Below are 20,195 nucleotides of genomic sequence, written 5' to 3'. Positions count from 1 at the left end.
AAAAAACCCTAGCAACTCAATATTAACAATTTGAACGTCTCCAAATCAACTTGAAACAAAAGTCAAGTTCAAAAAAAAACTTTAAAGTCCAAGATCAATCTAATAACATCGGTAAAATTTAATTGTCGCCAACTGATCGCGTGTCACAAATCCAACAAGTTAAACAATCGGTTGACTGGTCAATCATCACCACTTGATTAGTTTACTCTTAAATTTTGTACCAGAAAATGATACAATTGCTGATCAGTTAGAGAAAGAGAGACAGACAGACAGAGAGAGAGAGATGAAGACACCACTATGTTGTAAATAGAAAGGTAAGAAACCAAAAAAGAAAGAGAGAAAGAAAGAGAAGATAATGTTTGGAGGATCAGCTGAACAGGATGACGTTCATTGAGTTTAACCAGTAAGTTGATATTCTGATGATGTCGATGGTTTTTGTGGCCTCATTTCATCCGTAACCTTTTCCTATTTTACTTCTTCATCTTAATCGTCTTCTTTTCATTGTGATTATCAACCTTAACTGGTTAGAATTGTCATCAACATCTTCCAACATTTTGTGTCTCCTTTTTTGTTCATTTTTTTCTCCATCATCATCAATATCATCATCTAACCTGTAAACACATCAATGGACCTTAAATTGACTCTTTTCTACATCATCATCTCCTAATTGATTTGATTTTCTATTAATTTTGTTTGTTTTTTTTCTCTCTCTCATTTTCTTTCCTCTTGTCAACCATTTTGTGGTCATTGGTTTAGGTGTTTTCCTTTTAAATCAACAATCAACCGAGGAATCAAATCAACTTCTATCCCTTAGACTGTAAACAATAATCCCTTCAAATTGTTACAATTTTTGCAAGGATTATTTTACCAGTGTGATTAACCATTAGTTTGTTATTGTTTAATCTGAAGGTGATTCTAATTACAAGATGATACCTTTGGTCGATTTGATTTTCAAAGGATCTCGAGTGCGATTAAGACGATACAGTATCGCTCTTATTTTGATGAGTGTCCTTGTTCTGGCGACTTTTATGTTAATTTCTCTTGTGCCAAGTGGAACTGAAAAGAGACCAGTTAATGAGCCCAATAAGAGGCCAATTAATCCAAAATTTCAACCTTTAATTAGTGGTGATAAAGAAGATAATCAAGCAATTCAAAGCGTCAACAATATCGGTGATAATGGAGTTGTTGTTGCTCCAGCTCCTGCCAGTGATGATGATAATAAGATGGATAACAATTTAATTAGGTAAGCAAATGTTACAATTTCTTGACCATAATTTGGTTTACAATTTAACTAATTTATTTCTCTATGTTTTTTTACATCATTTTCTAGAAATGGGAACAATAAAATGAAACATATTGACGAAACTGCCGTTGCAATGCCGACCTTTTCCTATGGCGATAAATATGCTTTCTTTGAAGAAAATAGATTGGGCAATTATGAAGATATCCGATCACCATTAATGGGACGAAATGGAGATGCTGGTAAACCATTTAAATTAGATGGACTGAAAGATATTGACCATCAAGAGGTTCACAGTCTTAAATCACAATATGGTATGAACATCGCTGCGAGTCAACTGATTCCAATGGATCGATCAGTTCCTGATATAAGATTAGATGAATGTAAATTCTGGCATTATGGTGAAAATTTGCCCACCGCGTCGGTTGTTGTCGTTTTTCACAATGAAGGTTTATCGACTTTGATGCGAACCGTTCACTCAATTTTACTACGATCGCCTCGACAAGCTCTTCGTGAGGTTTTACTGGTCGACGATTTTTCCGATAAATTGCCTCTTAAAGAAGAGCTGAACAAATACTTGTTGGATCATTTTGGTCCATTTAAACACCATTTCGATCCAACTAGTTACAGTAAAGAGAAGGCTTTGCAAGGAGAAGAGCTCGATGAAAGATCTGGTAAAGTGCGATTGATTCGAAATGTTAAACGAGAAGGTTTAATCCGTTCGAGATCACGAGGAGCTAACGATGCCTTAGGGGATGTTATTGTTTTCCTTGATGCTCATTGTGAAGTAAATCATAATTGGTTACCACCTTTATTGGCTCCGATTGCTCGGGATAAGAAAACACTTACAGTTCCAATAATCGATGGTATTGATTCGGAAACTTTTGAATATCGATCAGTTTATTCTCGTCCAGATCAACATTACCAAGGAATCTGGGAATGGGGAATGTATTATAAAGAGATTGAGGTGGACATGGACAAGCATTTGAAAACTCATAAAGTCAGCGAACCTTATGAAGCACCAACTCACGCCGGTGGTTTGTTCGCCATCGCTAAAGATTATTTCCTCGAACTGGGAACTTACGATCCCGATTTACTGGTTTGGGGAGGAGAAAATTTCGAACTTTCTTTCAAAGTTTGGCAATGTGGCGGTAATTTACTTTGGGTCCCCTGTTCTAGAGTGGGTCACGTTTACAGGCCATTTATGCCTTACTCTTTCGGCTCTTTAGCCAATAAACGAAAAGGACCTTTAATCATTACCAATTATAAGAGAGTAATTGAAGTTTGGTGGGACCAAAAGTATCGAGATTATTTCTACACCCGTGAGCCTTTGGCCACTTTCTATGATCCTGGTGATGTTTCCGCTCAATTGGCGATCAAAGATAAACTTCAATGTAAATCATTTGACTGGTTCATGGATCGAATCGGTCATGTTGTTTATAAACATTTCCCTGCCCTTCCAGCAAATGTCCATTGGGGCGAAGTGCGAAACAAAGCGACCGACAAATGTTTGGACACTGGATCATCGGCACCACCACGAACTGTTCATCTTTCCACTTGCCATTCATCGGGTGGTAATCAACTTTTCCGTCTCAATGAAGAGGGTCAACTTGGTGTTGGTGAGAGATGTATAGATGCCGATAATCATAAGATGAGTTTAATTTACTGTAAATTGGGAACCGTTGATGGGCCTTGGTCATTTGATGAACACACCAAACAAATGGTTCATACATCGACCACCAAATGCTTACAATTTTTCAAAAGTGATTCTTCCGTTAAATTAACTAAATGTGATCCAAATGAAGTCGCACAGCAATGGATATGGAAAAAGATAACACCCTACAAAGAAGAGGACTAATTGTCAGAATTAATCATCATCTTCACTAATTAAATTACATTCAAAGCCAATCAACTCAATTTCACCCAAACACAAAATTTATATTCTTCCATTGGATTGATTTGGATTATTCTGCATCATTATTATTATTATATTTAAATTACATTCCTATCAACCAACAACACGACCGAAAACATAATGTGCTCTTAATTGTGAAGCTTCACTAATCAAACAAAATTATAATCCTCCGATTAATTAGCTCTCATCTGTTGCTGCGTTTTTAATCAATTATCTGTGATGTGCCTTATGGATGTGTTTTTTATGTACAATTAATGGGTTTCCCTTGAAATTACAAAGAGAAACTGAACTGGATCAATTAATTCCTTGATTTCTCCTAACCTTCCATGACAATAATTTACCTTAATTATTATTTAAAACTTTCTCATTCTATTTACTATTCATAGTGATAATGATGATGAGTTTCATTAATTATTGATCTAGTTCCTTATTCAAGTGACTTCAGATGTTCAAATTTGATTGATTAAATTACGAGATGATTAATCAGATTGATTAAGTTTTGAGTTAACTAACAGAAACCACGCTTCAACGATTAGACTACAACTCATCTAATCCTGATTAATTTTAATCATCACTTTGTTTACCAGCTAATTGATGAAGCTACATTTACCACCGGTGCTTATTATTACAATTAAGATAATTGGAAAATATAAAGTCTGACAATTGAAATTTGTAAAATCAAATTTTTTCAGTTTGATTGTAGACCAAATTATTGTTTACAATTTAGAAATTAAACAAATTTATTACTAAAAATGCACAAATTTATTTCCGTGTGGATCTTGAGAGTGACATTGAAACGATCTTTGGTCATTTCTATCAACGACCAATGGGATTCTAAACAGATCTCGACTGGACTCGACAATAACAGTATTTCCTTAAGATTTCATCTTTGATACAAATCGACTGATTTCCATAAACATCAATTCTTGAAACATCTCCTTCCACAACCCAGCGGTCATCTTTTCCGTTTTTTGAGTCCTCAGCTCGCAGTAGTTGTGCTTGGACAAAACCATTAGACGGATGCATAGATATTAATGTTTCAAATCGCTTGGTTTTATTATTGTCATCTGGATCTATTACTTTCTGAGAAAAATTGAAAAGTGAATGAGATTTGTTGGTAAATGAAGATGAATCAACTCACCTTGAAGCTATGAATTTTTTTGAGGGACAATGGAAGACAAGTATTACTGTCAATGTACTCGGAGAGAAGGTGATTGAGATGATCTATCACAACGGAAGATAAATGTCGTGCGAGCGTTGAATTGACTGGAACACTATGTCTTCTCAAGCATAAACAAAACTCCATTGGAATTAGAGCATCTTGACAAGTTCTATTCGATGGAACCTCTTCTCGCCAAACTGAATAAGCTTTTCTTTTAGAAGAAGATACAATTGGAGTATATTGACCAGCTACTATGTCTTTTAGTATTTCTCGAATATCTAACCAAGTGGTCAACTTTTTCTCGTTTTTCTTTAAATATTCAGATAAATGTTTATGTTCTGATAATAATTTAGGTGGAATATGAATACCGAAAAGAGGCATTCGAGATTCTATTTGACCGTATCCAGTTTTTAATGAAGGCCCGATGCGATTACCATGATCTCCCATTAGTATGAAAATCGTATCATCAAGAATAGAACGATAAGAATCAATAAAATCAGCGATATATCCATCGATCATTTGAGCTCTGTTAAAATGATCATGAGTAACTAAAATGTAAAATGAATAAAGGAAAAAAGGTAAATTTGATTTCGTTGCTTTGTTGAGAAATTGTTTCACTTGTTTCAACCAATAAACGATTTTCGGTTTTCCATTAAAACAAACATCAAAGTAATCGTATTCTTGTAGTCTGTCCATTTCTAACCAGAAGGGTCTAGAATACCAATCAACGGGAGGCTTACGAAAACCTCTATGTGTCAAACAGTGTACCAAACCCCATGTAGGAAAATCTTCAACATAGCCTGTGGTGTAATCGGAAGCTTTAAAATCTTTCCATATGAACGGCAATTCGTCAAATGGACCAATTTGCCTTCCTCTAGTGAAAGGCCATTTCTCATAGTAAGGACGGTAACCTAAAATTCACAATTAACTCTGATGCACTGCTATTCAATTCAAGTAAATTACATGTGATTATCTAATGGCTTACCTGTTAGAAGTGGCAATATGTTCGGATACGTATTGTCTGCGAGTTTATTTACTCCTCTGAGAATAAAGAAATTTGATAATTTGGACACTGCGAGTTCCGTTTTTGACATGAATCGTTTGTAATTAAGGTAAGACATCGATTCGATTATCAGAAGCATCACTGAAGGTTTTGTAGATCGATTATTGATCAATTGACTTTCATTAATTGTTAATTCAGAAGAGGAATTATTAACAATTCTTAATGATGATGAACTTGCAACTCGACTTGGCCATGAATGAATATTTGTATAAACTAATTCGTTGGAGAGAAAACATTTGATTAAAACAAATTCGATTCCAAGTTTTTCCAAATCTAATTCATATCCAATTATCGGTTTCAAATCAAAATGTTGGGTCATATTATCCGATTCACCATATCGATCGAACTGCTGGTAAAGGCACTTTAACGACTTATCGTGCTCTCGAATACGAACAATTCCATCCACATCATTCATATGTGATAAAGATTTTCCATCATCAATGTTGTAAAAGAATCATTTGATTTACTACAATTAATAAAAGAGTTCTCTTGACGAATGAAAACTTTTATTATTGGATCATAAGGATCCATATTAAAGGGAAGATTACAAGAAGATGAATTTGTTGATTCGTACCATTCATCTCTCTCATAGTATAGTTTCAATGGTCTTTTACGAGGAATTGGATCTTCTACCAAAAAGAGAACTTCAAAAGTTATATAAACTACAAAGAAAACGAAAACTTGAAACACTCTTCGCTTCGTTGGAAACCGTAATCTGTACCTCATTTGATAACAATTAACACAATTCAAACCAAGCAATTTAACTCTTGTTAATTGAGTTCACCGAAAATTCAAACTGATCAACTTAACTAACAAAAGACTTCTTGTTTGGAATTGACTGAGACACGTTTTAGTAAATTGAAACCGTAGTTTTAATGGATTCAAGTGAATAAATTTACTAATTATTTACTCACCTTTTCAATAAAATTATCTATTTGATTGGTTGGTCAACAAGTCTTACAATTTAAATTTGTAATATCAAATGACTGTTTAAATTAAGAAATTGGACAAATTTGACCCTAACAAATAGAAAAATCTAGGATAAAAAGTTCTAAAAACCATAAGATTCATTCTCGATAAAATTGTGCTTGGAAATTAGTTGGATAATATTATTCGAGACCAATTAATCTAAAAGGAAAAACGTGAAATGAATACAAAGATCAACCTGTGGCTCCAGAAACTGGTGCTCATAAGTAGAGGGGCGAAGCTTCATCGAGACCGAGTTCTCTTCGGGGATGGAAGGATCCCTGAAGCAGACTTTGCGAACGGTAGTGCTCTAGAAGGTTAAAAATAGCGATACAAACGTCAATGTGAAAATAGTAAAAGGGTTTTGTCTAAGCTAAAATCGCCCTACAAAGAAGAGGAATAATTGTCAGAATTAATCATCATCTTCACTAATTAAATTACATTCAAAGCCAATCAACTCAATTTCACCCAAACACAAAATTTATATTCTTCCATTGGATTGATTTGGATTATTCTCCATCATTATTATTATTATATTTAAATTACATTCCTATCAACCAACAACACGACCGAAAACATAATGTGCTCTTAATTGTGAAGCTTCACTAATCAAACAAAATTATAATCCTCCGATTAATTAGCTCTCATCTGTTGCTGCGTTTTTAATCAATTATCTGTGATGTGCCTTATGGATGTGTTTTTTATGTACAATTAATGGGTTTCCCTTGAAATTACAAAGAGAAACTGAACTGGATCAATTAATTCCTTGATTTCTCCTAACCTTCCATGACAATAATTTACCTTAATTATTATTTAAAAACTTTCTCATCTAGTAACAACTATAATTCATTTTTACAAAACGTAAAATTTATTGCCAAGTGAATATTAAAATTGAAGTTGAAAAAATTTTCATTTATTTTCTATCTATAATCGTCCAATGGGCTTCTTAACGGGCCTCAATTGTAATCGACAGTAACAATATTTTCTTAGGATTTTATCACCAATACAAATCGATTGACTTCCATAAACATCTATTCTTGAAATATCTCCTTCCACCGACCAACGGTCATCTGTTGTGTCTACTGTTTGATATAAAAGCGCTTGGAAAGTACCATTAGATGGATGAACAGATAATGTTATTTCAGATCGATTGATGGGATTGTTTTCATTTAGATCTAAATTCTGAAATGCAAAATGAAGTGTGAATTGGATTCATTAGTAAATAGATTAACTCACCTTGAGACTGTGAATCTCTTTAAGGGAAAATGGAAGACAAATATTGCTGTCAATATACTTGGATAGAAGTTGATTGAGATGATCTATCACAATGGAAGATAAATGTCGAGCGAACGCTGAATTGATTGGTATAATATGTTTTTTCGAGCATAAACAAAACTCCATTGGAATTAGAGCATCTTGACAAGTTCTATTCGATGGAACCTCTTCTCGCCAAACGGAATAAGCTTTTCTTTTAGAAGGAGATACAATTGGAGTATATTGACCAGCTACTATGTCTTTTAGTATTTCTCGAACATCTAACCAAGTGGTCAACTTTTTCTCGTTTTTCTTTAAATATTCAGATAAATGTTTATGTTCTGATAATAAGATGTGTTCACTAGAATTTGACAAAAAGTTTGGGTCTTATTTTTGCTTCTTTCTGATTGTTTACAATTAATTAAATTATATAAAATGAAAGTTCAGCTATTCATCTACATTCATGAAAAATTTCAAAAAATTCTGATGAAAGGTTTTTAAACAATTAAATTTTGAAAAAAAGTTCCCAAATTTTCGAAAATTTTTTATGTTATTCTCTATGAGAAATTAACATGGAGAGCAAGAAATGCGTTTGGTCAGAATTTTTAAATTAGCATATTTTTAATATGCGATTTCATGGTAACCTTTAACCTTTACGGTTTTTTATCATTGCCTCTGAGCATCTTTTGGTGTTTTCAAAAATCAAATGTGACCTTTGGTTCTCGTTAAAAAGCCATTAATTCGAAAAATATGGTGAAAATTCTGATTTTCATGATTTTTTAATTGTTTAAAACCTTTCATCAAATTTTTGAAATTTTCATGAATGTAGATGAATAGCTGAACTTTCATTTTATATAATTTAATTAATTGTAAACAATCAGAGAGAAGCAAAAAAAAGACCCAAACTTTTTGTCAAATTCTAGTGAACACATCTTAATTTAGGTGGAATATGAATACCAAAAAGAGGCATTCGAGTTTCTATCTGAGCATAACCAGTCTGCATAGATGGTCCTAATCGATTACCATGATCTCCCATCAGTATGAAAATCGTATCATCAAGAATAGAACGATAAGAATCAATAAAATCAGCAATATGTCCATCGATCGATTGAGCCAAGTTGAAATCATCGTGTGTCATTTGAATGTTAAAGGACCAAAGGAAAAAAGGTAAATTGGATTTCGTTGCTTTGTTGAGAAATTGTTTTACTTGTTTCAACCAATAATCGATTTTCGGTTTTTCATTATAACAAATTTCATGGATTTTGTATCTTAGTAATCTGTCCATTATTAACCAAAAGGGTCTCGGGTACCAATCAACGGGAGGTGCGGAACCCTTTTACTAAATAGTTAAGCAATGCAATATGTTGATAATCTTCAATATAACCAGTGGTGTAATTTTTAGCTTTAAAATCTTTCCATATGAACGGTACTTCATCGAATGGACCATTTTCACTTGACATCTTGAAAGGCCATTTCTCGTAGTATGGACGGTGACCTGAAATGACGTTAAAAATGACAATTAAATCTAATTTGTTGCTATTAACTGCTAACATTACCAAAGTCGAAGAAAAGTATTCGAAAAAGTTTTTAATTTTCAAAACGTTTATTGGACTTTTCCTTATGTTAAGTCCAATGCGCTTCCAAATTAATTTTTATTACATTTTTGTCATAAAACTTACAGAAAATTTTGTTTTTCAAGTTTAGACATTCAGCTCTCTATTTGATAATTATTTTCAATTCTTGAATGTAATCTTATGAAGACAAATCATCGATTTCCTTCATGTTGGTTGTTCCTTACCTGTTAGAAGTGGAATCATATTTAGATATGAATTGTCTCCGAGTTTATTCAATCCTCTGAGAATAAAGAAATTTGATAATTTGGACACTGCGAGTTCCGTTTTTGACATGAATCGTTTGTAATTAAGGTAAGACATCGATTCGATTATCAGAAACATCACTGAAGGTTTTGTAGATCGATTATTAATCAAATTATTTGTATGATTTTCGTACGTTGTTAATGCAGAAGAAGAGGAATTATTAACAATTCTTAATGATGATGAACTTGGAACTCGACTTGGCCATGAATGAATATTACTATAAACTAATTTAACAGACACGAGAAAACATTTGATTATAACAAACTCGATTCCAAGTTTTTCCAAATCTAATTTATATCCAATTATCGGTTTCCAATCAAAATACTTGATCTTATTGTCTGAATCACCATCTCGATCAAACTGTTGATAAAAGCACTTTAATGACTCCTTGTGTTCTCGAATACGAAAAATACGAACAATTCCATCCACATCATTCATATGTGATAAAGATTTTCCATCATTAACATTGTACAAAGAATTCGGTTTTCCATTATTTGATTTACTACAATTAATAAAATGATCTTCTCGTCGCATGAAAACTTCAATTATTGGATCATAAGGATCCATATTAAAGGGAAGATCACATGAAGAAAAATTTGTTGATTCATACCATTCATCTCTCTCAAAGTATGGATTAGATGAACTATAACCCGGGATTAGATTAATTTCTCCAAAAAAGAGAACTTCAAAACCATAAAAATCGAAAGAAAAACAAATAAAAGAAACACTTTCCGCTTCGTAGGAAACCTGAATTTGTATCCCATTCGAAACAATTAACACAATTCAAATCCAGTTCATAAAATTCACCAATCATTAAAACCAATCAATTTAACTACACAAAAACTTTGAATATAAAAAATTTCAAACTTAAAAACTCGAAGAACAATTAATACATGAATAGACTTTAAATTCCCATGAAATCAGCTCTTCATCGGCTTTCGTATACTCGATGCTCCCTCTGGATCTCATAGTTTTCCCTAAGATGTGAAAACCACATTGACACATCTCGTTGAGTGGTGAATCTTCCTATTAATCTTTAGTTTAGATGCTTCCATTTTCTAAAGGGTGTCCCAATTAAATAGACTTGAAACTAACTGAGACCCACTTTAAGAAATGGAGTAGAAGCTTTAATTACATTATTTACTCAGCTTCTCAAACCAATTACCTGTTTCACGAGTTAATCAACACAATTACTATTTGTAGAATCAAATGTTTTCAGTTTAATTGTAAACTAAATTATTAGAATGAAACAAACTTTTTGTAAAAGAAACATGATACGAACTTTGGCATTTTTTTTTATCTATAATCGTCCAATGGTCTTCTGAACAGGCCTCAATTGTATTCGACAGTAACAATATTTTCTTAGGATTTTATCATTAATACAAATCGATTGACTTCCATAAACATCTATTCTTGAAATATCTCCTTCCACCGACCAACGGTCATCTGTTGTGTCTACTGTTTGATATAAAAGCGCTTGGAAAGTACCATTAGATGGATGAACAGATAATGTTATTTCAGATCGATTGATAGGATTGTTTTCATTTAGATCTAAATTCTGAAATAAAAATGAAAAGTGAATTGGATTCATTAGTAAATAGATTAACTCACCTTGAGACTTTGAATCTTTTTAAGAAACAATGGAAGACAAATATTATTGTCAATATACTTGGATAGAAGTTGATTGAGATGATCTATCACAACGGAAGCTAAATGTCGTGCGAACGCTGAATTGATTGGTATAATATGTTTTTTCGAGCATAAACAAAACTCCATTGGAATTAGAGCATCTTGACAAGTTCTATTCGATGGAACCTCTTCTCGCCAAACAGAATAAGCTTTTCTTTTAGAAGAAGATACAATTGGAGTATATTGACCAGCTACTATGTCTTTTAGTATTTCTCGAACATCTAACCAAGTGGTCAACTTTTTCTCGTTTTTCTTTAAATATTCGGACAAATGTTTATGTTCTGATAATAGTTTAGGTGGAATATGAATACCAAAAAGAGGCATTCGAGTTTCTATTTGACCATATGCAGTTCTTAATGAAGGTCCTAACCGATTACCATGATCTCCCATTAGTATGAAAATCGTATCATCAAGAATAGAACGATAAGAATCAATAAAATCAGCAATATGTCCATCGATCGATTGAGCCATATTAAAATCATCATGTGTAACGCGAATATAAAACGACCAAAGGAAAAAAGGTAAATTTGACTTCGTTGCTTTGTTGAGAAATTGTTTCACTTGTTTCAACCAATAAACGATTTTCGGTTTTCATTATAACAAATGTCACGGAATTTGGAACCTTGAAGTTTATCCATAACTAACCAATATGGCCTAGGATACCAATCAACGGGGGGCTTACGGAATCCTTTAGCAATGAAATTCATTAATGCAATTATTGGATGATCTTCAATATAGCCAGTGGTGTAATTTTTAGCTTTAAAATCTTTCCATATGAACGGTACTTCATCGAATGGACCTTTTTCACTGGACAAATTGAAAGGCCAATTCTCGTAGTTTGGACGGTGACCTAAAATTCAAAAGTTTTAATTAACTGGTTTCTATCATGCAAAAGAATAATCGTTAAGAAGCACAAGCTAATTTTCATACCTGATAGAAGTGGCATCATGTTTGGATATGAATTTTCTCCGAGTTTATTCAATCCTCTGAGAATAAAGAAATTCGATAATTTGGATAAAGCGAATTCCGTTTTTGACATGAATCGTTTGTAATTAAGGTAAGACATCGATTCGATTATTAGAAACATCACTGAAGGTTTTGTAGATCGATTATTAATCAAATTATTTGTATGATTTTCGTATGTTGTTAATGCAGAAGAAGAGAAAATTGAAGAGGAATTATTAACAATTCTTAATGATGATGAACTTGGAACTCGACTTGGCCATGAATGAATATTAGTATAAACTAATTTAACAGACACGAGAAAACATTTGATTATAACAAATTCGATTCCAAGTTTTTCCAAATCTAATTTATGTCCAATTATCGGTTTCCAATCAAAATACTTGATCTTGTTGTCGGAATCACCATCTCGATCAAACTGTTGATAAAAGCACGTTAGTGACTCCTTGTGCTCTCGAATACGAAAAATACGAACAATTCCATCCACATCATTCATATGTGATAAAGATTTTCCATCATTAATATTGTACAAAGAATTCGGTTTTCCATTATTTGATTTACTACAATTAATAAAATGATCTTCTCGTCGCATGAAAACTTCAATTATTGGATCATAAGGATCCATATTAAAGGGAAGATCACATGAAGAAAAATTTGTTGATTCATACCATTCATCTCTCTCAGTATGGATTAGATGAACTATAACCCGGGATTAGATTAATTTCTCCAAAAAAGAGAACTTCAAAAACCATAAAAATTAAAAGAAAAACCAATAGAAGAAACATTTTCCGCTTCGTAGGAAACCAGAATTTAGAAATCCCCATTTGAAAAACACACCAAATCAATCCTATTGCAGTGAACTTCAGTCACCTAATCTGAATTGACAGTGTTAAATAGTGTCAATTAAATTATTTACTCACCTTTTGCCTGAAATTGTCTATTCCTTATCGGTTAAAACTTAAAAAATGTTTCATTTAATCTAAACTTTGTTTAAAATTGAATAAATTGGTTTTTACAAATTTATTAACAAGTGAAGCTCAAGAATTGACATGGAACGATACTCGGCTGTTATGGCCTATTGGACTTTTAAACGGGCATCAACTGGACTCGACAGTAACAGTATTTAATGAGAACTTTTTCATGCATGATGCAGTGAGATTGAAACCCATAAGAGTCGATTCTTGAAATATCTCCTTCTACAGCCCAACGGTAATCTCTTGCTTTTTGCGAATTAATTGTTTGATGTAAAAGTGCTTGGAAAGTACCATTAGATGGATGAACAGATAATGTTATTTCAGATCTGTTTGTGTCATTATTATCGTTTATTAGATCTACACTCTAAAATAAAAAATGAAAAGTGAATTGGATTCATTAGTAAGTAGATTAACTCACCTTGAGACTGTGAATCTCTTTAAGGGACAATGGAAGACAAACATTATTGTCAATATACTCGGATAGAAGTCCATTGAGATGATCTATCACAATGGAAGATAAATGTCGAGCGAACGCTGAATTGACTGGCATACTATGTTTTTTCGAGCATAAACAAAACTCCATTGGAATTAGAGCATCTTGACAAGTTCTATTCGATGGAACCTCTTCTCGCCAAACAGAATAAGCTTTTCTTTTAGAAGAAGATACAATTGGAGTATATTGACCAGCTACTATGTCTTTTAGTATTTCTCGAACATCTAACCAAGTGGTCAACTTTTTCTCGTTTTTCTTTAAATATTCGGACAAATGTTTATGTTCTGATAAAAGTTTAGGTGGAATATGAATACCGAAAAGAGGCATTCGAGTTTCTATTTGACCGTAACTAGTTTTTAACGAAGGGCCATAACGATTACCATGATCTCCCATTAGTATGAAAATCGTATCATCAAGAATAGAACGATAAGAATCAATAAAATCAGCGATATATCCATCGATAAATTGAGCTTTGTTGAAATCACTATGAGTAACTTGAATGTAAAACGACCATAGAAAAAAAGGTAAATTGGATTTCGTTGCTTTGTTGAGTAATTGTTTTACTTGTTTAAACCAATAATCGATTTTCGGTTTTTCGTTATAACAAAAATCACTGTTTTCAGATTTTAGTGATTTGTCCATTTCTAACCAATAAGGTCTAGGATACCAATCAACGGGAGGTTTAAGGAATCCTTTAGCCATGAAATTCAGCAATGCTAGTTTAGGATGATCCTCAATATAACCAGTGGTGTAATTTAAAGCCTTAAAAGCTTTCCATATGAACGGTACTTCATCAAATGGACCTTTTTCGCTAGACATATTGAAAGGCCAATTCTCGTAGTATGGGCGGTGACCTCAAATTCAATACGAAAGTCTCAATTAACTCGATATACTTACAATCAATGAAAAAGAGAAGATCCCTTTTTCTTAATTTTCATACCTGTTAGAATTGGTATCATGTTTGGATACGAATTATCTGCGAGTTTATTCAATCCTTTGAGAATAAAGAAATTTGATAATTTGGACACTGCGAGTTCCGTTTTTGACATGAATCGTTTGTAATTAAGGTAAGACATCGATTCGATTATCAGAAACATCACTGAAGGTTTTGTCAATCGATTATTAATCAATTGACTTTCATTAATTGTTAATTCAGAAGATGAATTATTAACAATTCTTAATGATGATGAACTTGGAACTCGACTTGGCCATGAATGAATATTAGTATAAACTAATTCATTCGATAGAAAACATTCAATTATAACAAACTCGATTCCGAGTTTTTCCAAATCTAATTCATATCCAATTATCGGTTTCCATTCAAAATATTTTATCTTTTTATCAGAATCACCATCTCGATCGAACTGCTGGTAAAGGCACTTTAACGACTTATCGTACTCTTGAATACGAAAAATATGAACAATTCCATCCACATCATTCATGTACGATAAAGATTTTCCATCACTAAGGTTGTAAAACGAATCATTTGATTTACTACAATTAATAAAAGAGTTTTCTTGATGAATGAAAGTTTTAATCATTGGATCATAAGGGTCCACATTAAAGGGAAGATTACAAGAAGAATTTTTTGATTCAAACCATTCATCCTTCTCATCGTATAAATGAAATGACGGTTTATCAATAGGGATTGGATCATCTTCCACCAAAAAGAGAACTTCAAAAGTTATATAAACTACAAGGAAAATGAACGCGAGAAACACTTTTCGCTTCGTTTGATATCGTAATTTGTATCCCATTTGCCAATTCGAACAAATTTATTTAATTCTCTGCCGGTTATCAAATTCACCAACAATTAAAATCATTCAACTTCACTAGCAGAAGACTTTTAATGGACTTATTTCCTTAAAGTTGTCACAGTCAATTCCTGACTGAGTTCAGGTTGATGTTGATTCTATTACAGATTCATCAAGAATTCACAACGGTATTATGGTTTTTTCTCAATATTAATTTTCAATCAATAATTGGTAAAATACTCTTGTTGTTACTTTCTTTTTGCATGGAACTGATTGAGATACTCACAAATGAATGGAAACATTTGAAGTCATTTTGTTTGTTTCAACTGTGTAGAAGCTTCAATTCAATTCAATTATTTGCTCACCTTTTCAATGAAATTACCTATTCAATTTGTTAATTAACATCTACGAGTCTAAAGATAGAAATTAGTAAATAAAATGTTACCAATTAAATTGTAGACCGAATCGTGGTTTACAATTAAAAATTTATTACCAAATGAAGTGAAGTGACTATGAAATGATCTTGGACATTTTTTTCATCTATCAACTTCAAATGGGCTTCTGACCGGGTCTCGATTGAATTCGACAGTAACAATATTTCATGAGGACTTTTTCATGCATGATGCAAAGAGACTGAAACCCATAAGAGTTAATTCTTGAGATATCTCCTTCTACAGACCAGCTTGTAGCGTTCATTGCGTCAACTGTTTCATATAACTGAGCTTGGAAAGTACCATTAGAAGGATGGACAGATAGGATTACTTCAGATCGATTAATGTGAGGGTTATCATTCATATCGACACTCTGAAATTTGCAAGAGGAAACGTGAATTAGTTTTCATAGAAATATCAAGATGAATTAACTTACTTTGAGACTGTGAATCTCTTTAAGGGACAATGGAAGACAAATATCTTTGTCGATATACTTGTAGAAGTTGATTGAGATGATCTATTACGACGGAAGCTAAATGCCGTGCGAACGCTAAATTGGTTGAAACAATATGTTTTTTCGAGCATAAACAAAACTCCATTGGAATTAGAGCATCTTGACAAGTTCTATTCGATGGAACCTCTTCTCGCCAAACGGAATATGCTTTTCTTTTAGAAGAAGATACAATTGGAGTATATTGACCAGCTACTATGTCTTTTAGTATTTCTCGAACATCTAACCAAGTGGTCAACTTTTTCTCGTTTTTCTTTAAATATTCGGATAAATGTTTATGTTCTGATAATAGTTTAGGTGGAATATGAATACCAAAAAGAGGCATTCGAGATTCTATCTGAGCATAAGCAGTCTGAAGAGGAAGCCCATAACGATTACCATGATCTCCCATTAGTATGAAAATCGTATCATCAAGAATAGAACGATAAGAATCAATAAAATCAGCGATATATCCATCGATCATTTGAGCTTTGTTGAAATCAGTATGAGTAACTTGAATATAAAATGACCAAAGGAAAAAAGGTAAATTAGATCTCGTTGCTTTGTTGAGAAATTGTTTTACTTGTTTCAACCAATGAACGATTTTCGGTTCGCCATTATAGCAAAATTCACGGTATTTGGATCTTAATAATATGTCCATTTCTAACCAATAGGGTCTAGGATACCAATCAACGGGATGTCTACGGAATCCTTGCAACGAATAGGATAACAACTGATACGTAGGATCATCTTCAATATAACCAGTGGTGTAATTTAAAGCCTTAAAATCTTTCCATATGAACGGAACCTCATCAAATGGACCATTTTCATTAGACATATTGAAAGGCCATTGCTCGTAGCGTGGACGGTGGCCTAATATGGAAAAATCATAATTTAATTTGATTCCATCATGCAAAAAAATCATCACATAGAAGTTCAAACTAATTTGCATACCTGTTAGAATTGGCATCATGTTTGGATACGAATTATCTGCGAGTTTATTCAATCCTCTGAGAATAAAGAAATTTGATAATTTGGACACTGCGAGTTCCGTTTGTGACATGAATCGTTTGTAATTAAGGTAAGAAATCGATTCGATTATCAGAAACATCACTGAAGGTTTTGTCGATCGATTATTAATCAATTGACTTTCATTAATTGTTAATTCAAAAGATGAAGAAAACGAAGAGGAATTATTAACAATTCTTAATGATGATGAACTTGGAACTCGACTTGGCCATGAATGAATATTTGTATAAATTAATTCATTCGATAGAAAACATTCAATTATAACAAACTCGATTCCGAGTTTTTCCAAATCTAATTCATATCCAATTATCGGTTTCCATTCAAAATATTTTATCTTTTTATCCGATTCACCATCTCGATCGAACTGCTGGTAAAGACACTTCAACGATTTATCGTACTCTTGAATACGAAAAATATGAACAATTCCATCCACATCATTCATGTACGATAAAGATTTTCCATCACTAAGGTTATAAAACGAATCATTTGATTTACTACAATTAATAAAAGAGTTTTCTTGATGAATGAAAACTTTAATCATTGGATCATATGGGTCCATATTAAAGGGAAGCTCACAGAAAGATGAATTTGTCGATTCAAACCATTCATCTCTTTCATCGTATGAATAAAATGATGGTCTATTAACAATTCTCTCATAGTATGGATTAGATGAATCATCTTCCACCAAAAAGAGAACTTCAAAAATTATATAAACTACAAGAATAACGAACACAAGAAACACTTTTTGCTTCACTTGAAACCATAATTTGAATTCCATTTGATAATAACCAACACAATAATAATCAATTGTTCCTAATGGATTGTCCCAACGGTTTCAACTTCTTCAATCAAACTAACTACTCTAAAATTGTTTTTCCGTTGATTTCATTAAAACTCACAATTATAAATAATAAATCTTAACTGAGATCAGAGTAAAATCCAATTAGTTTACGCAAGATAATCAAAGAATTGATAAAATGATTGCTTCTTTAACAACAATAATATTCTTCCAAATTCTGGTAACTAAGAGACTCTTTTAGAAAACTACTGGATAAATTTACAGTCCTTTTAAACAGTTCCAATTGTTTATTCTCAATCAGCTGCAACTCTATTGTTTGATTCAAAAGTTTTCTAGCATTTTCAAATGAATAATCAATTTGATTATTGAGTCTACCTCGATTATTAAGTTGCTCTTGAAAGCTTTTTAATCGCCAATCGAGAGAAATACATGTAAATGTCTCAATGGATTGTAACTTTGGTTTAAATCGTAATTGAAGAGAAAAAGAATAAAAAAAGTTCTTTGTGCGGCTGAAACCTTTTCACAAAAGTGTTTGTTACCAAATATCGTTTGAATTCAGCCCATGAAAATAGCGAGATGAAACTTGAGAATACGTAATGATCACTATTCCAATCATAAAGATTTGGATTGACGTCTTTGGGTTAATCTTTCTCTTTGACGATAAAATCCAAAATGTTGTTGGGAGCTATTGATTCTTATTATTAGATGATACAATAGATATTTTAATAACCACGATCAAAGAATTCACGTTGACAGTAACAGTATTTCCGGAGGACTTTTTCGTGGATACACTTCGACTGTCGTCCGTAAGAATTGAGTCTTGAAATATCTCCTTCCACAAGCCAAAGATCTTTTGTGCTGTTTATTGACTGGTATACTATGTTTTTTCGAGCATAAACAAAACTCTATTGGAATTAGAGCATCTCGACAAGTTCTATCCGATGGAATCTCTTCTCGCCAAACGGAATAAGCTTTTCTTTTAGAAGAAGATACAATTGGAGTATATTGACCAGCTACTAAAGTGTTGCTAATCGAAATGGCACAAATTTCAATTGTCGATATTTAATTAAATAATTAAGTTTAATTGATGATTTTTTCAGAAAAGATAGAAATTATCATGAGCAAAAAAAATATTATCATAGAACTGAAAAAATTCCATTGTCTTCAGCTTTTCGAACCTTCTTGCGTAAGTTGGCCATTAAAGTGATGGGAAGTGTAGGTTCGAGGTTTTTGATTGTTTTTTATCCTTTTTATCAATTCTGATTCTGATTTTGCTTTGAAACCACCAGCATAAACTCGCGATTTCAAAATGGCCCAGAACTTTTCGATCGGACGAAGCTGTGGACAGTTGGGTGGGTTTGAAATTCGAGGTACGAATTGAATTTTTAACTTTTTGAGTCGATCTTGAGTTACTCTAGCATAGTGAGATGTTGCTAAGTCAGGCCAGAATAAAACCTTATCTTCATGATGATATTTATTGATGAAACTTTTTAATCGAGGCAAACATTCATTCATATATATATATTAGAATTAACTGCTCCTTTAACTACATGGAAATATGGACGAGATAATCCCTTTGAACTTATTGCTAACCATAACAAAACTTTTTTTGGGAATTTCGATTTCGGCTGAAACTTGATTTCAGGGGAAACTGATTCCCGATCAATAAATGAATAACGATTGTTAAATGAATTTCTAGTTCCATCGACATCGAAATAAGTTTCATCATCAAGGATAATTTCATCATAAGAAGAAAAAAGTTTTCGTAACTTAGCGATTTTCGTTGGTAACGTTGAAAGTTGTTTATCTGAATATTTTGGAATCACTCGACGATTTCTCACGAAAATTCCAATTTTTGAACACCATTTTTTCATCGTCGAATGATGAACATTGAACTTTTTAGCCAGAGCATTATATCCGATGAATATTTTATTATTTCACAATTTCCTCAGACGTGACATAATTCTTGGTGTTAATTTTGTTGAATTCACTTTTCTATCAACACTGAAGATTCCATTGTCGATTTGAGATAAAATTCTATAACAAGTTCTTTTTGGAATATTCAAATCAGATAATTTTCGCACAATTTCACTTTT

The 20,195-nt window shown here is 32.5% G+C and overlaps 5 protein-coding genes and 1 pseudogene across 5 annotated transcripts; 1 reads left to right on the top strand and 5 right to left on the bottom strand.

Moving 5' to 3' along the window:
• The first annotated feature begins 363 nt into the window (after window positions 1-363).
• On the top strand, window positions 364-3,465 carry LOC128397479 (N-acetylgalactosaminyltransferase 7-like). The gene is made up of 2 exons (XM_053358208.1): window positions 364-1,243; window positions 1,331-3,465. The coding sequence occupies exons 1-2, from the start codon at window positions 927-929 to the stop codon at window positions 3,096-3,098; spliced, it is 2,085 nt and encodes a 694-aa protein (XP_053214183.1). The 5' UTR covers window positions 364-926; the 3' UTR covers window positions 3,099-3,465.
• A 524-nt stretch (window positions 3,466-3,989) lies between these two features.
• Window positions 3,990-5,974, bottom strand: LOC128397485 (uncharacterized). The gene is made up of 3 exons (XM_053358214.1): window positions 5,303-5,974; window positions 4,297-5,228; window positions 3,990-4,238 (listed from the first exon to the last, which is right to left on the bottom strand). The coding sequence occupies exons 1-3, from the start codon at window positions 5,793-5,795 to the stop codon at window positions 3,990-3,992; spliced, it is 1,674 nt and encodes a 557-aa protein (XP_053214189.1). The 5' UTR covers window positions 5,796-5,974.
• Window positions 5,975-7,135: 1,161 nt separating this feature from the next.
• LOC128397494 (uncharacterized) lies at window positions 7,136-10,606 on the bottom strand (annotated as a pseudogene).
• Window positions 10,607-10,764: 158 nt separating this feature from the next.
• LOC128397495 (uncharacterized) lies at window positions 10,765-12,953 on the bottom strand. The gene is given in 5 exon segments (XM_053358223.1): window positions 10,765-11,035; window positions 11,089-11,759; window positions 11,762-12,016; window positions 12,097-12,804; window positions 12,836-12,953. Coding segments are annotated over 5 exon segments (2,010 nt in total). The 3' UTR covers window positions 10,765-10,777.
• A 261-nt stretch (window positions 12,954-13,214) lies between these two features.
• Window positions 13,215-15,550, bottom strand: LOC128397483 (uncharacterized). Its single transcript, XM_053358212.1, has 3 exons — window positions 14,537-15,550; window positions 13,522-14,450; window positions 13,215-13,467 (listed from the first exon to the last, which is right to left on the bottom strand). The coding sequence occupies exons 1-3, from the start codon at window positions 15,351-15,353 to the stop codon at window positions 13,216-13,218; spliced, it is 1,998 nt and encodes a 665-aa protein (XP_053214187.1). The 5' UTR covers window positions 15,354-15,550; the 3' UTR covers window position 13,215.
• A 250-nt stretch (window positions 15,551-15,800) lies between these two features.
• On the bottom strand, window positions 15,801-18,277 carry LOC128397482 (uncharacterized). Its single transcript, XM_053358211.1, is given in 4 exon segments — window positions 15,801-16,154; window positions 16,218-16,271; window positions 16,273-17,144; window positions 17,226-18,277. Coding segments are annotated over 4 exon segments (2,034 nt in total). The 5' UTR covers window positions 18,079-18,277; the 3' UTR covers window positions 15,801-15,899.
• Window positions 18,278-20,195: the final 1,918 nt, after the last annotated feature.

The sequence above is a fragment of the Panonychus citri genome, unplaced genomic scaffold, assembly GCF_014898815.1.
Source record: "Panonychus citri isolate SS breed McGregor unplaced genomic scaffold, ASM1489881v1 Contig00033, whole genome shotgun sequence".
NCBI lineage: Eukaryota > Metazoa > Arthropoda > Arachnida > Trombidiformes > Tetranychidae > Panonychus > Panonychus citri.
Note: the sequence above shows the minus strand (reverse complement) of the source record. Positions and strands in the feature narration are given on the sequence as shown.